The sequence below is a fragment of the Gossypium hirsutum genome, chromosome A08, assembly GCF_007990345.1.
Source record: "Gossypium hirsutum isolate 1008001.06 chromosome A08, Gossypium_hirsutum_v2.1, whole genome shotgun sequence".
Lineage (NCBI taxonomy): Eukaryota > Viridiplantae > Streptophyta > Magnoliopsida > Malvales > Malvaceae > Gossypium > Gossypium hirsutum.
This window is the reverse complement of record NC_053431.1, coordinates 103307339-103320910: the sequence shown is the minus strand read 5'-3', so window position 1 is coordinate 103320910 and position 13572 is coordinate 103307339. Positions and strand designations below refer to the sequence as shown.

At 33.5% G+C, this 13572-nt stretch overlaps 1 protein-coding gene across 18 annotated transcripts; it reads right to left on the bottom strand.

Annotated features, from left to right (window-relative positions):
- Positions 1–5288: 5288 nt before the first annotated feature.
- LOC107891332 (ATP-dependent zinc metalloprotease FTSH 8, mitochondrial) lies at positions 5289–11862 on the bottom strand. Of its 18 annotated transcripts, none has more exons than XR_005899447.1 (10): positions 11424–11862; positions 11255–11326; positions 10792–10822; positions 10596–10704; positions 10313–10407; positions 10134–10212; positions 9951–10007; positions 9254–9863; positions 9025–9140; positions 7312–7939 (listed from the first exon to the last, which is right to left on the bottom strand). XR_005899447.1 is itself a non-coding variant. In XM_016816087.2 (7 exons), exons 1-4 carry the CDS (start codon positions 11580–11582, stop codon positions 10352–10354), a joined length of 396 nt encoding a protein of 131 aa, XP_016671576.1. In that variant the 5' UTR covers positions 11583–11859; the 3' UTR covers positions 9360–9863; positions 9951–10007; positions 10134–10212; positions 10313–10351. The 18 variants fall into 18 exon arrangements, 1 of the variants encoding a protein (XP_016671576.1); XR_001682191.2 differs by lacking the exon at positions 10792–10822 and having other exon boundaries at positions 9254–9304; positions 9810–9863; positions 11424–11861; XR_001682190.2 differs by lacking the exon at positions 10792–10822 and having other exon boundaries at positions 9229–9277; positions 9810–9863; positions 11424–11861.
- Between the last annotated feature and the right edge of the window lie 1710 nt (positions 11863–13572).

Below are 13572 nucleotides of genomic sequence, written 5' to 3'. Positions count from 1 at the left end.
CATGATACCCGAGTGGAAATGGGATCGAGTCACAATGGACTTTGTGTCCGGGCTGCCATTGTCAGCAAGTAAGAAGGATGCGATTTGGGTTGTTGTCGATCGACTGACTAAGTCGGCTCACTTTATCCCCGTGCGTACGGATTTTTCATTGGATAAACTAGCTGAATTGTACGTTTCTCAGATTGTGAGATTACATGGAGTACCTATTTCTATTGTGTCAGATAGAGACCCAAGATTTACATCGCGATTTTGGAAGAAATTGCAAGAAGCTTTGGGTACCAAGCTGCATTTTAGCACTGCTTTTCACCCCCAAACCGATGGTCAATCTGAACGAACAATTCAGATACTTGAGGATATGTTGAGATGTTGCGTCTTAGAGTTCTGTGGTTCATGGGAAAGATATTTGCCTTTGATTGAATTTGCTTATAACAATAGCTTTCAATCAAGCATTAAGATGGCACCTTACGAGGCTTTATACGGTCGCAAGTGCCGTACCCATTATTTTGGACTGAACTTAGTGAAAGTAAAATCTTGGGGTTGATTTGATTAAGGATGCCGAGCAGAAAGTCCGAGTAATTCGCGAAAGTTTGAAAGCCGCTTCGGATCGTCAAAAGTCGTATGCGGATTTGAAAAGAAAAGACATTGAATATCAGGTTGGAGATAAAGTATTTCTCAAAGTTTCACCCTGGAAGAAGGTGCTTAGATTTGGTCGTAAGGGCAAATTGAGTCCGAGATTCATCGGCCCGTACGAAGTATCCGAACGAGTTGGACCAGTTGCATACCGATTAATTTTGCCCCCTGAGCTTGAAAAGATTCACGACGTCTTTCATGTTTCGATGCTTCGACGCTATCGATCTGATCCATCGCACATAATTAGCCCATCAGAGGTTGAAATTCAAGCCGATATGAGTTATGAAGAAGAACCGATGCATATCCTAGCTCGTGAAGTGAAGGAGTTGCGAAACAAAAGGGTTCCGTTAGTGAAGGTGTTATGGCTCAAACACGGGATCGAGGAAGCTACTTGGGAAACTGAGAGCTCGATGAAAGAACGATACCCAAACCTATTTACCGGTAAGATTTTCGGGGACGAAAATTTCTTAAGTGGGGGAGAGTTGTGACAGCCCTAATTCGACCCTAGTCGGAATGTGGTTTCGGGATCACAAAACCGAGTCATAAAATTTAGTTAAAATTTTATTTGCATATCTTATATGTGTGATAGTACTTGTACAAAAATTTGATGTTTTAATTTTATATTAGGAATGTGAATTTTGATTGAAAGGATCTAGTTGAAAGACTTAGAAAATTATGATAGGTAAATAAGTAAGGACCAAATAGTATTAAAGTGGGAAAGTGTTGTCCTTGCATGTCAAATTAGCCAAACTAAAGCATAGTGGCCGGCCATGCTATGGGTGGAAACATGTCTCCAACATGTTATGCTAGTGATGTATGTTAAGAAAAATAAAATAATGAGCATGGTGATTAAATAATGAAAGGAAGGGTGATGAAAAAAAATAATATGGTCTCATCCATACCCCCTTGTTGCCGTGAATTGAAGAAAGAAAACAAAAAAAAATGTTCATTCTTGAACATCTTTGGCCGAATAGAGGAAAGAAAGGAAGGGGAAAAGCTTGAGAAAATCGGCTATGGTGGTTTGTTAGACTAAGGTATGTTTGATGTTGTCCTTGAGATGCATGCATGTTTTAGTAATTGACTTGAGTTCTAAATAGCCCATGTTCAAATCTTGAATCTTGTTGGTAACATGAGCAATCGGTCATGAGAAAGTGTTCAAGAAATGGTTGTTCATGTTATTTGGATGAGAAATGGTGAGTTTTGTTGTTTCATGTTAAAGTTAGGTGAATGATGATAGAGGAGTGTTTGAACTATAAAAAGAATCGGCTACCTTGTTATGAGCTAGGGCCGAATGTGAGTTTGGTTGTGTTTGAATATTACATGCTTGGTAGAATGGTGGATGAAGGTGCCGAATGTATGTTGGATTGATAGAGTCTCCAAATTGATTTTATGTGTGTATGCATGACCGAATATACGTGGTCACATGAGGAAGGAAATGAGTTATTTGATATGTGGTAAAAGTTAAGTACTAAATCGAAGGTTGCTAAAATTGCCATTTCTTTAGCCGAATATGTGTTTGATCAATGAAGGAATTGTTGAAGAATATAGGTGAACTTGGTGAGAGTATTCAGCTTAGTGTATAAATGATATAAAGATTTTAAGAAATTGTTTTGGTTAGGTGTATGTATGATTAAGTATATTCGGCAATATACTTAAAGTGGGTACATGATATTACATTATAATTATTGAGCTTAAGTATATGGATATGTGTATATGTGGTCATATAATGACATTTTGGTTTGAAAATTTAATGATATGTGATTGCCGAATGTGATAAATAAATTCATGTTATTGGGTTAAATATTGAATACTCTTATTTGTATTATTTAAGCTCAAGAACCTAAAGGAGAGGCGTCCAACAAGGGGAAATCGAAGGTCATCGAGTAGCCGACTCGGAATTATTTTACCCAACATAAAGTAAGTCATTAAGCATATAGTTGGTATTAATTCAAATGGTCATAACGTTTATGTAATGATGCTGAATGGAATGAATAAATATATATATGCATGTACGTATGTGATGATGAAAGTGTTGAATGAAAAGAAAAGAGGTGAGATGTATTGAGTTGTTGATCTCGGCACTAAATGTGCGGGTATAAACATTTATGACCATGAGATTGGCGCTACGTGTGCGGGTTTAAATTGTGCAGCACTAAGTGTGCGAATTGACTATGTAGCACTAAGTGTGCGAGTTTGACTATGTAGCACTAAGTGTGCGAGTTGACTATGTAGCACTAAGTGTGCGAGTTGATTATATAGCACTGAGTGTGCGAGTTGATTATATAGCACTGAGTGTGCGGACTTAATATATATTCTTGAATCATTATGGACACTAAGTGTGCGACACTATTGAGTCGATCACGGACAGCGGATCGGGTAAGTATCTTGAGCTCATGGCTAATAGGTGCTATGTCTATGTTTGGAGTTGAGCTTGGTAAGTTTGAACCCATGTGACGAATATACTTGAAGTCACGTACATAAGATTTATCGTGGAATGGGTGAAAGGCCGTTTAGTTGTATGATTGTAACGAAAATGAAATGATTTATGAAAATGCCTCGAATATTCTATTGATGAGTATATGGAATGTGAATGCATGATTTGGTATGAGATTGAACCGATAGGTCAAGGAACTATGGTATGGTTCGGTATAGATGGAGTAACTAGCCTCGTTCCATTTTGTTTCCTCTTGTGATAATGTTATTAATGGATGGTAGTGTATTGCTTATGACTTACTGAGTTATAAACTCACTCGGTGTTTCCTTGTCACCCATACTAGGTTTCTTGGACTCGTCTCTTTTTGCGTGGTCGGGCCGTCATCGAAGTCATCACACCGGATAGCAAGTTTTTGTACTTTCTTCTTAGTTGGCTTAGGAGAACATTTCGGCATGTATAGGCTATTATGTTGTGTTTGAACTTTGGTGTGTAATCTTTTAGCCATGCGAAAATGGCATAAATGTTCGGTTGGGTTTGGATTCATAACGTTAGGTCGCAAATCTTGATAATTCGACCTTTTTATGCCATACGTCATGGTTGATTATTTTGGTGTTAAAATTCATGATATGGCAATAGTGTAGTAGGGGGAAGTTTGACAATGATTAGCCTTTGGCATGGTTAGTCATGATCATAATTTGTGATATGCATGATGAATTATTAGTTAGATCAAGGAGTAAACACGAAGTGGGCATAGTTGCTTCGTAACAGATGCTGGCAGCAGCAGTGACATGAGATTGAAAAATCACTAAAAATAGTAGGAGTGGAATTAATTGATGAATAAATTATGTAATCGAAGTTCGATGAGTCTATTTTCATATAAAAGTAACGAAAAGATCATATGGACAGTATGTTAAGAGATAATCAGGTTCTCGTGGGACAGGGCCAGAACGGTTTCTGGATTCCCTGCTCCGACTTTGGAAATTCATTATAAATTAACCAGAGATAATTAGGAGTCATACCATATATGTATAAATTCCTCTCTGAGTCTAGTTTCTATAGAAACAAACGGCATCAGCATGGAAGTTCTGTACAGGGAGATATCCAGGTCGTAATGCGCAAAGGTCAGTGTAGTCGACCCCAGTAACATGGGAGACTTTTACTAATAAACTGTACTAATTGGCCCGACCAAAAATTCTAGAAAAAAATATGTAGATGGGAATATTAGTCTAGTTTCAGGGAAAATTCACGGAACTGAATTTCGAGTTCCAGAGCTTAAGATATGATTTTTAAAGCGACTAGTACGCAGATTGACAGCTTGTCTGGAAAAATTTTAATAAGTGGTTTGAAGTCTGTTAACACCTCGTGTTCGACTCCGGCGACGGTCTCGGGTTCGGGGTGTTACATAAAGGCTCGATCATTTATAAAAACTAGCTTTTAGAATGATGTAGATATCTTATTTTCATTTAGCTATCTTCTGACACATTATTAGCCCAAAACACAGTTTGAGTGTTGACTAACTTATCTCTAATACCACTAAATGTAACACTAGACCTGACCTAAATATCTAATCCAAGTCCAGAAAGTTACATTAACGTTATTAAAAAAACCCACTTTTATAAGTATAGTTAAAATCATTTAACAGATCATGACAACCATTAAATCCAATAGATAGTTTGACAACCTCAAAAAATTCGTAGTACTAAAAAACACTAGAATTACATGATAAATATATAAAGGATGATAAGCAGATTGACCAAGCTTCCCCTACATCGACCCGGTCAAGCCTGTGAGTTACCTAAATTCAGTCAACAACACTATGAGTAGAGAACTCAATGTATAACCAATATAGACTTGACTAAAAGCACAGTTTTACTAAGAAGTTCTCAAGTCTCAAGTTCCAATTAGAATTAGAGAATATTCTGTATAGGTTTAACGTATCAGTTATATGGCAGAATAATTCCAATTCAGATACAGAATAGATTAAAAACACATGCAGTTATTCTTAATCCCCATTCGCTACACACCATCTCTGACCATCTCAGCACACTGTTAAGGGCATTTAATACCCATCCAGCCATACACATCATATAGTGTCAGTTGGACATGTTAACCGAGATGCAAATTGAATTGCGACAAAGCGCCAAATTCACATGTAAATTATAGCTTAGCCACTGAATCAGAACAAATTCTTCCTCATTTACATAATTCCCAACCAATGCAAATGTAGATTATAGATGTCAACAATATATAAATAGTCATTCAAATTCAACACATAAGTAGGTGATACAGCTCAATATCACCGGCAATCATCACAGTACGTATACATTTATATAATTAATACATCAGTCTTGGAGCATGAGATAGCACTCACACAATCTAATTCAGATCATAAATACATTATGGAAGGCCAACGTTCGTGTTAGACGATGCTTACGGCTTTAGAGACAAGTTCTAGATTCTCCGAACGCCACACGGCCTAGCACACGTCCTTATGCCCACCCGTGTGACTCATACAGCCTGACGCACACACTCATATCGTCTACAGTGTGGTCTTAAATCGTAAACAATGAGTCATATGGCCTAGCCACACGCTCGTGTCTTTGGTCCGTGTGGTATCTAAAAACAACAGTAAGTCACACGACTTGGGCACATGCCAGTATGCTCATTATCTTGTACTTAGTGAGTTACACAGCCTAGATACACGTCCGTGTCCTTGGCCTGTGTGAACTCTGCACTAACATGACCACACACGACCTAGACACAAAGTCGTGTCCTGTACCCGTGTAGCTCGTATTTGGTGAACAATGTGTTACACAGTCGTGTGGTTCCCACGACCTACCGCATGGCCGTGTAGCATTGATAGCCATGTTCTTTTACATCCAAAATTAGCAAAAACAATGGTTTTCGATACGCACCTTAAGTGATTTCGAAGCAGTATCAACATAGAGTGCTTTCGAAGCCTAAAACGACCACACAATAATGCACATTTATATACAGAATACAAATGTTGAAAGTTTCGACAAGAAATCTTCAACGAAATCAACAGTTATTGAAAGATCAACAACGATTACTCGAATTGACATTTTGAGATTTGTTACTTCCGATATCCCTGCCTAATAGGGAAACCAAACGACTGATTATCAGAAAAATCACACAATAAACTCAAAATGCCCAATTTAGAACATGCCACGAAGAATAAAAAAAAACCATGAATTCAAACAAATTAACAGTGAAACTTATTTAATAACCTTTCGATCGACACAACTAACAACGTATAACTTCGATTAGTCTCCTATTTTCTTATGAAAGTAACCAAAACGAAAAAGGATAAAAAAACCAAAAAAGAGAAAAAGAAAAAGAAAAGGGGAAGGACGGTTAAAAAAAAAGAAAAAAACAAAATAGAGTATGACTAACGTTAGATCCTAATTTAACCACCAATCAATTTCTAGCATTTAGCAAAATGTTCCCTATCGCATACTCCAGGACTCGAACATAAGACCATTGTCACAGACAAATGCTTAACCATTGAATCAGTAGGCTCATTTTTGACACAAGTTTACCCTAAATTAAACTTAATTACACTACAGCAAAATTGACTTTTAGCAGCGTTTTTTAAAGTCTTTAACGGCGCTTTTAAGCGCCACTAAAACTATTTGCGGCGCTTTTCACACAAACGCCACTAAAGATCATGACCTTTACAGCGCTTTTCCCACAAACGTCGCTAAAGGTCATGACCTTTAGCGGCGCTTTTCCCAAAATCGTCGCTAAAAGTCATAAAATTTAAAAATAAAATAAAATATTATAAAGGTCATGAAAAATATAAAAAATTTAAAGTTCATTATCAAATTAAATTTTCTATTAAAATTTTAACTTTAAAACTAAATACAAAAATTAATGAATTTAAATTTAGAATTTAAAATAATAAATTAATAACACAATTAAAACCCAAAAGTTAGAACTCAAGTTATCTTAAATATTAAAATAAAAATAAAAACTTAGAATCAAAACTAAAATAAATAATAAAAATTAAATTAAATAAAAAGATATCAATAAAATAAGATATTATAATGAAGTTCCTTAAATGAAATAAGCACTTAAATCATAACCATGTAAAATATAAGATTTGAATATCCATTCCCATGTGAAATATCAACATTGATTATTTAAATTAATTAACTAAGTCAAAATTGCAATTCGTGTTTTTCTTCTTTCAACTCAAATAAAAATAAAATGTTGAAACAAAACAATTAAATAAAAAAATAGAATAATTAGTTGACACGAGATTATTATTAAGTATATGCAAATATGCAAAGTAGACGATTACAAACTAGGGTGTAGTTTTTGATTAACTAATTAGTTGATCCTACTGCAGGTTCTATCTATAATCTACTTAACTAACATACAAACATAAGGCACTCTAATACTTTTTTGCACATAAAATATCTAAGAGTCACACCTGAATTCGGATTCAGAGCACATACAGTGTCAACTGCATGTTATCATCCTTATTTGCTGCTGCAATGCCTCCCACAAGCAATCGTAGAGGTAAGAGCTAGTCATTATGTGCCTTCTGCAAATTGTTCTTAAATCGCAATCTAGTGTAATTGGTTTTTCCTGTTCCATTTGCCACCAGTCAAAACATAAAAAAGCTATTGCCACAAAAAGTAATCATCAAAACAATATCCAAAAAAACAATATACAGTTAAATTATGAGAATGCAGAAAATACAAAACGATACTGCTATTCTTAGATCCCACAACATTACTTTCCCATCATAAGATGAAGAAAGTAAATGAAGAGGAGACGTATTGTGCCACTTGCAAGCTGGAATCCAAAAACTATGTGACGAGAACTGAAACACAGGTGCCGATGTTCCTTGAAAAGTAGAAAAAAGAAGTTTCAAGTGAGATGGAGTTTTAGTGGTTTCATGTGCCTGCACATACAACAAGTAGGAGAAAAAGAAGGGAAAAGAAAAAATTGAAAGCAACATAAGAAATAGTATCCTTTTACCCTTTTTTCTCAGATGAACAAAAATGGTACATCCAAAAATGGAACATCCAAAAATCAAATTAACAATAATGATTATGACAAAGAGCTCATTCAACTAATTTGATATAATTTAATCAATCAACTCAATAGTCAATTAACAATATTAACTATTATGGTTAAAATGCTAAAATTTATATTTTTAAAATATATATATTCTAATAATAAAATTCAAATCAGCATTTCAATAGAGTCAACAATACTAACTGATTGAACTAACAGATAACAATTAAATTAAATTATGTCAAATCAAAGTTATTTGACCATGATAGAGGGAGAAAACTATAATTTGACCATTTTATTGGTTATTTCAATTTAATTTCAATTTATTCAAATAAATTGATTTCAATTATAATCATCTGAACCAAACTAAATTCTTTTTTTTTATAACTAATTTCTTTTACAAATATAAAAATAAGAAAATTATTTAAATTAGTAAAAAAATTAAAATACTTTATACAAATATATTTTAAAAACTAGTTAATCAAATGTATACAACGTTAACTAGTGCTAAGAAGTGGTATTTACCTCACATATCAAAGATCTTTTAGTCTGCACCATATCATTAAAAATAAGTTCAAATCACAAATGATCAACACAAGCAGCATACTTCTTGATGGCATTTCTATCTACCTAATCCTCATTAATATATTTTATATATTTCTTATGCATCATGGTATTTCTTTGTTTTTTTTCCATTACTTTATATTGTGTTTTATTACAATCTATGCTAATACGATATGAATGAGACTTAGTTTGCAACAAGAGGACAAGCATGGATGTAGCCAAATCATCTAGCAGATCATAAAATATGGGACTACAGTACAAATTCTATTTAATAGAATTATACTGAAGATGGATATTCTTGAAGAACAAAAAGGCTTCTTAACAATATAAACCAAAAAGAAACTTACCCTGGGCAGTTCCAATCCCCTTTCTTCATTCGAACATCATCCGTAGCAACCCTCTTTCGACCCTCTGCTTACACTTTAAACACCTTGTATTTCTAGAAAAGTTCATGAAACTGCACCTGTAACATAAAAAGCAATAAATAGCCAAGGTAGAATAGAGATAGGACAGTTAAGTGTAAAGTCCAAAAGATAGATATAGGCATTCACCAATAAAATGAAATTCTTAACCAACCTTACTTGACTTCTCCATCTTTCTCTGCAAGATATTATTGCAATTCATAAGCTACCAAACAAACAGTTACAAGCTAGTTAAATCACTAATTGTCACATGAGCAGGCTTAATGCAGAATAACAAAAGGATTATCATAAAGAAGTAACGAAACTCCTCATGTATGAGAGCATATAGAGTGCACACAAAGTATAGAAAATAGGGCCCATTTTGCTTTACCAAAAGAAAGGGTCATTTGTATCCAAAAAAAAAAAAAGCAAGGGCCATTGCTAGTATAATAAGTTACAGTCTCCACCAACATGTAAAATATTGTCTGCCTCAGCCATAGGGTCCCACAGTTTTCTTCATCACAAATGAAAGATATGCCCAATCAAACTCTAGGATGTTCGCTCCAATCCATAGGCATTCACAGTTGTATTTATACAGGGAGCCTCACAGTTATGCCCATCAAACACTTAATATCTCATTTGAACTGTAGTACATAACTAATGTGGCCATAGAATACCATAAACCACACAGTATAAGTAAGTGAAGACAAAGGAGTAGGAGAGACGAATACAAGTTTGATGGAAATACAATCCAGCACAGCTCGATTCCTACGAAAATCAACACACTGTACAAACAAAATATTCATGAATTATTAGAAGGAACTAACTGCAACCAGTTTTATTCAAATCCACGTTGGGGGTAAAGAATTTACCGATGCAACGTAGGGAAAGGTGTTATCCACAGAAGGTGAGGCAAACTATAGAAATACCTGCAATCAGATGAGGGATCAGAAATGGTCTGATTCCGTGTATAAGATTTATGTAGAAAAAGAATCGATTATACATAAACTAGAAAAGTGCTTATCCAGATACTTGTACTATAGCACAACACTTACCACGAGTAGAATTGATAATGTAATGAACGGGCGAATATAATGCCGATGAAGTTTCCAACAAACATCGTTGTCACGATATCTGGATTCATTTCCACCAAGTTTAGTATTGCAATGAAGAGGAACAGAAGGAATAAAAGGATTCTTTTCAAAAAAGAACCCATGGAAGGGTCACAACTTACGTTCTTTCTTGAGGGTTTTCGGCCATGCAGAGCAAGATGTTATCGAACAGAAACTAATCCTTGAGCGAAAAAATTTAAAAAGCCTACCTTCATGCCTGCAAGCCATATATAAGAGCAATGAACATGATATATACAAGATATAAGGCAACAATATAGCCTAAAAGGCTAAAAACCAGAAATTTTATTATAAATAACACAAACATTCTTACATTTTCCTGAAAAAAACTTATTCATAATCACATGTTTATCGCTTTTTACTGAGAACATAAGCCATTTCACTTACTTGCACCATTTATAATGAACTTTGATGGGTTTTTGAGATACTCCACTACTTCTTCAAGCTCTTGTTTTGCATCATCACAGCCTTTGACATCTTTAAATGTCTTAACATTCTGCACATGAAGTAATTAATGAGGGGAAAAAAATAGGGTTTAGGAATATCTATTTTGTTTCCAATAAATAGCCCTAGCCCATCATACCAAAACCAAAGTTGCATTTTCACTTGCATGTCTGCAAAACAGGTTCTTGATCAGCATTTTTCTGATGAACCATGAAATTTTACCAAATTATAATAGTTTCCCTTCAGTTATGAATAATTTTCCAGTAAAATTTTGTCATTGCCCACAGTTTTCATCTTACCAAAGATGTTGTCAAATAGAAATGCAGTTGTCAAATGAAACAAGAAGCCATAGTCATCATTAGACAGCAAGAAGAGGATTCGAGTACTTACCTTCTCTGGAATCACTTCTTTGTAAAAAGGACTATATAACATAATGAGAAAAACCACACCAAATATTTTGAGAAATACAGAATGAGAAAAACCACACCAAATATTTTGAGAAACTTGAATGAACAAATAACATTAAAGAATTTCCACATTACTGGACCAAAAAATAACAATGAGGTATATCTAAAAATGAAGCAAAACCAAACAAGACAAACCTTGGCTGATGTATCCAATGCCTCCGCAGAACCAATATTTTTGCTTGGTGTAGCCTTACGCTTTTTACCCTTCTGAAACAAGAAAAAGAATCTCATTTGGCCCAAAACTGACAGTTAATCATATCAAAAACTTCATAACATACAGAAGATTTTGAAATAACATTTGCACCTGTTCCTTGTCAGCAAGAAGAACATCTGTAGTAGCATGAGGGGATTCCAAAAATTCCAATAATTTGGCAGTGACTTCCTCCTTACTTCCCTCTTCGTTTTCTTTATCTTTCACCTCCTCTTCCTCCGATTTCTTGTCATCTAGGGTTTCCGTCGCCATAGAAATCACCAGCAAAATTAAAAGGAAACTGTACGTTCCCTTGAAAATCTAAAATTAAAGAAACCCTAACAGATTGAGAGAAAAGGAGTAGCTATGGTGAGTGAATTCGGTGCCGTGAAATGAAAAGGAAAAAGAACTGGGAAATTTGGGGGCAAATTTTGAGATTAAAAGGGAAAAATAATTAAGTACAAACTTTTATTCTGGGATTTAGGGAGCGCGACAAAGATGAGAAGAAGAGGGAGTAAGCGGGTAACTAAAAATTATTGTTTTTTGGAGTGAGCCGGATTTTAATCGGTATAAAAAATAAAGGCCTTTTGCGACGTTTTTTTTAGAAAAACGCCGCTAATTCTCGGATTTATAATATGGCTTAACTTTTTACAGTGTTTTTACTAAAAATGTCATTATAGCTCAATTTTTTGTGGCTTTTTTGGGCAAAATGCTACTATTGCTCAATTTTATTTTTTTATTTTTAACATATTTTTTTAATTTTTTTCTTTCAAAATTTTTGTACTGAGATTATTATTTTTTGGAATTTTTTTTAATTTTGAATATTGAACTTTTTAATTGAAATATGGACTAAAATATTAAATATTAAATTTTTAAGTTTTTAATTTTTAAATTTTAAATTTTAATTTTTTTTGAAGATTTCTATAATTTTTAAATTAACATATAAAATACAAAAGGAAACTTTAACAGAAATAAAATGGAATTGGTGAATTAAACAAAATACAAAATGGCACAGTAATACAAGCATTATTCTTTTAAGTATGGTCCGCATTAGTTGTTTAGATTTTTATATAAATAGCATTTAATTATATGTATACACCTAAATTTTAATAGAGATATATCTCAGAATTATATATGAATTTCGGTTTAATGTTTTATTGTGGACATGAAATTCTAATTGTGGTTTAAATGTATAGTTGAAGCTTTAATTTTGATTTAATCATACACATTTTAATATATATTTTTAAAATATAATAATTTATATTTATCTTATTTAGATTTATATTATAAAAAATCTAAGATACACAAGTTAAGTAGTTCACAATATTTACCCCTAAACACTAAAAATTAAACCTCAAACCCCAAATTTTAGACCATAAACCCTAAATCTTAGACCATAAACCTACACCCTAAACCCTAAATATATATATTACAAGGGACAAAAGTAATTAAAAAAGAATCTTATTGCTTACCTAAACCCTAAAATAAATTAATTTTTTTGTCATTTTATCAAAAACCCTAAACCCTTAAACTCTAATAGCCTACCCCCTAAAACCATGAACAGTACTGAGACCCTAACTATAAAACAATAAATCATAAACCCCAAACTCTAAACCATGAACCCTAAACTCAAAAATTTAATCACAGAATAATAAACATTATATCATAAACCCTAAAACCCCAAACCATAGACATTAAACCTTAAATCATAAACCTTAAACCCTAAAATAAATTATTACATCTAATTATTCGAATTGGGAAAAAATGGGTGATTATTTTAAGGATTTGGATTAGGGAAAAGGGGGAAATTATTTCTTACATAATTTAAACTATAATCATAATTTAAACTCATAATCCTTAAACCCTGAACCATAAATCCTAAAACATAACCCCTAAACCATGACCCCTAACACATAAACCTTAAACCCTAACCCTTAAACCACCCTTAAACCATAATCCCTAAACCCATAATCCATAAACCTTAAAATAGTAACTCATAAACATTAAACCCTTAACCATATACCATAAACCCTAAACTATAATAATAATTAATTCAATATTTTAAAATTAATACTATCTCTTTTACAATTATATAAGAAAATATTTAACATATAAATTAAAAAATAATTAGTCATATACCAAAAATCTTTAAAATTATTTTAAATAATAGCATTTCATAACGGCGTTTATTAAAAAAGCGCCGCTAATACTCGATCTTTAGCGGCATTTTTAAAAAGCGCCGCTAAAGCCACTAAAAGCTCAA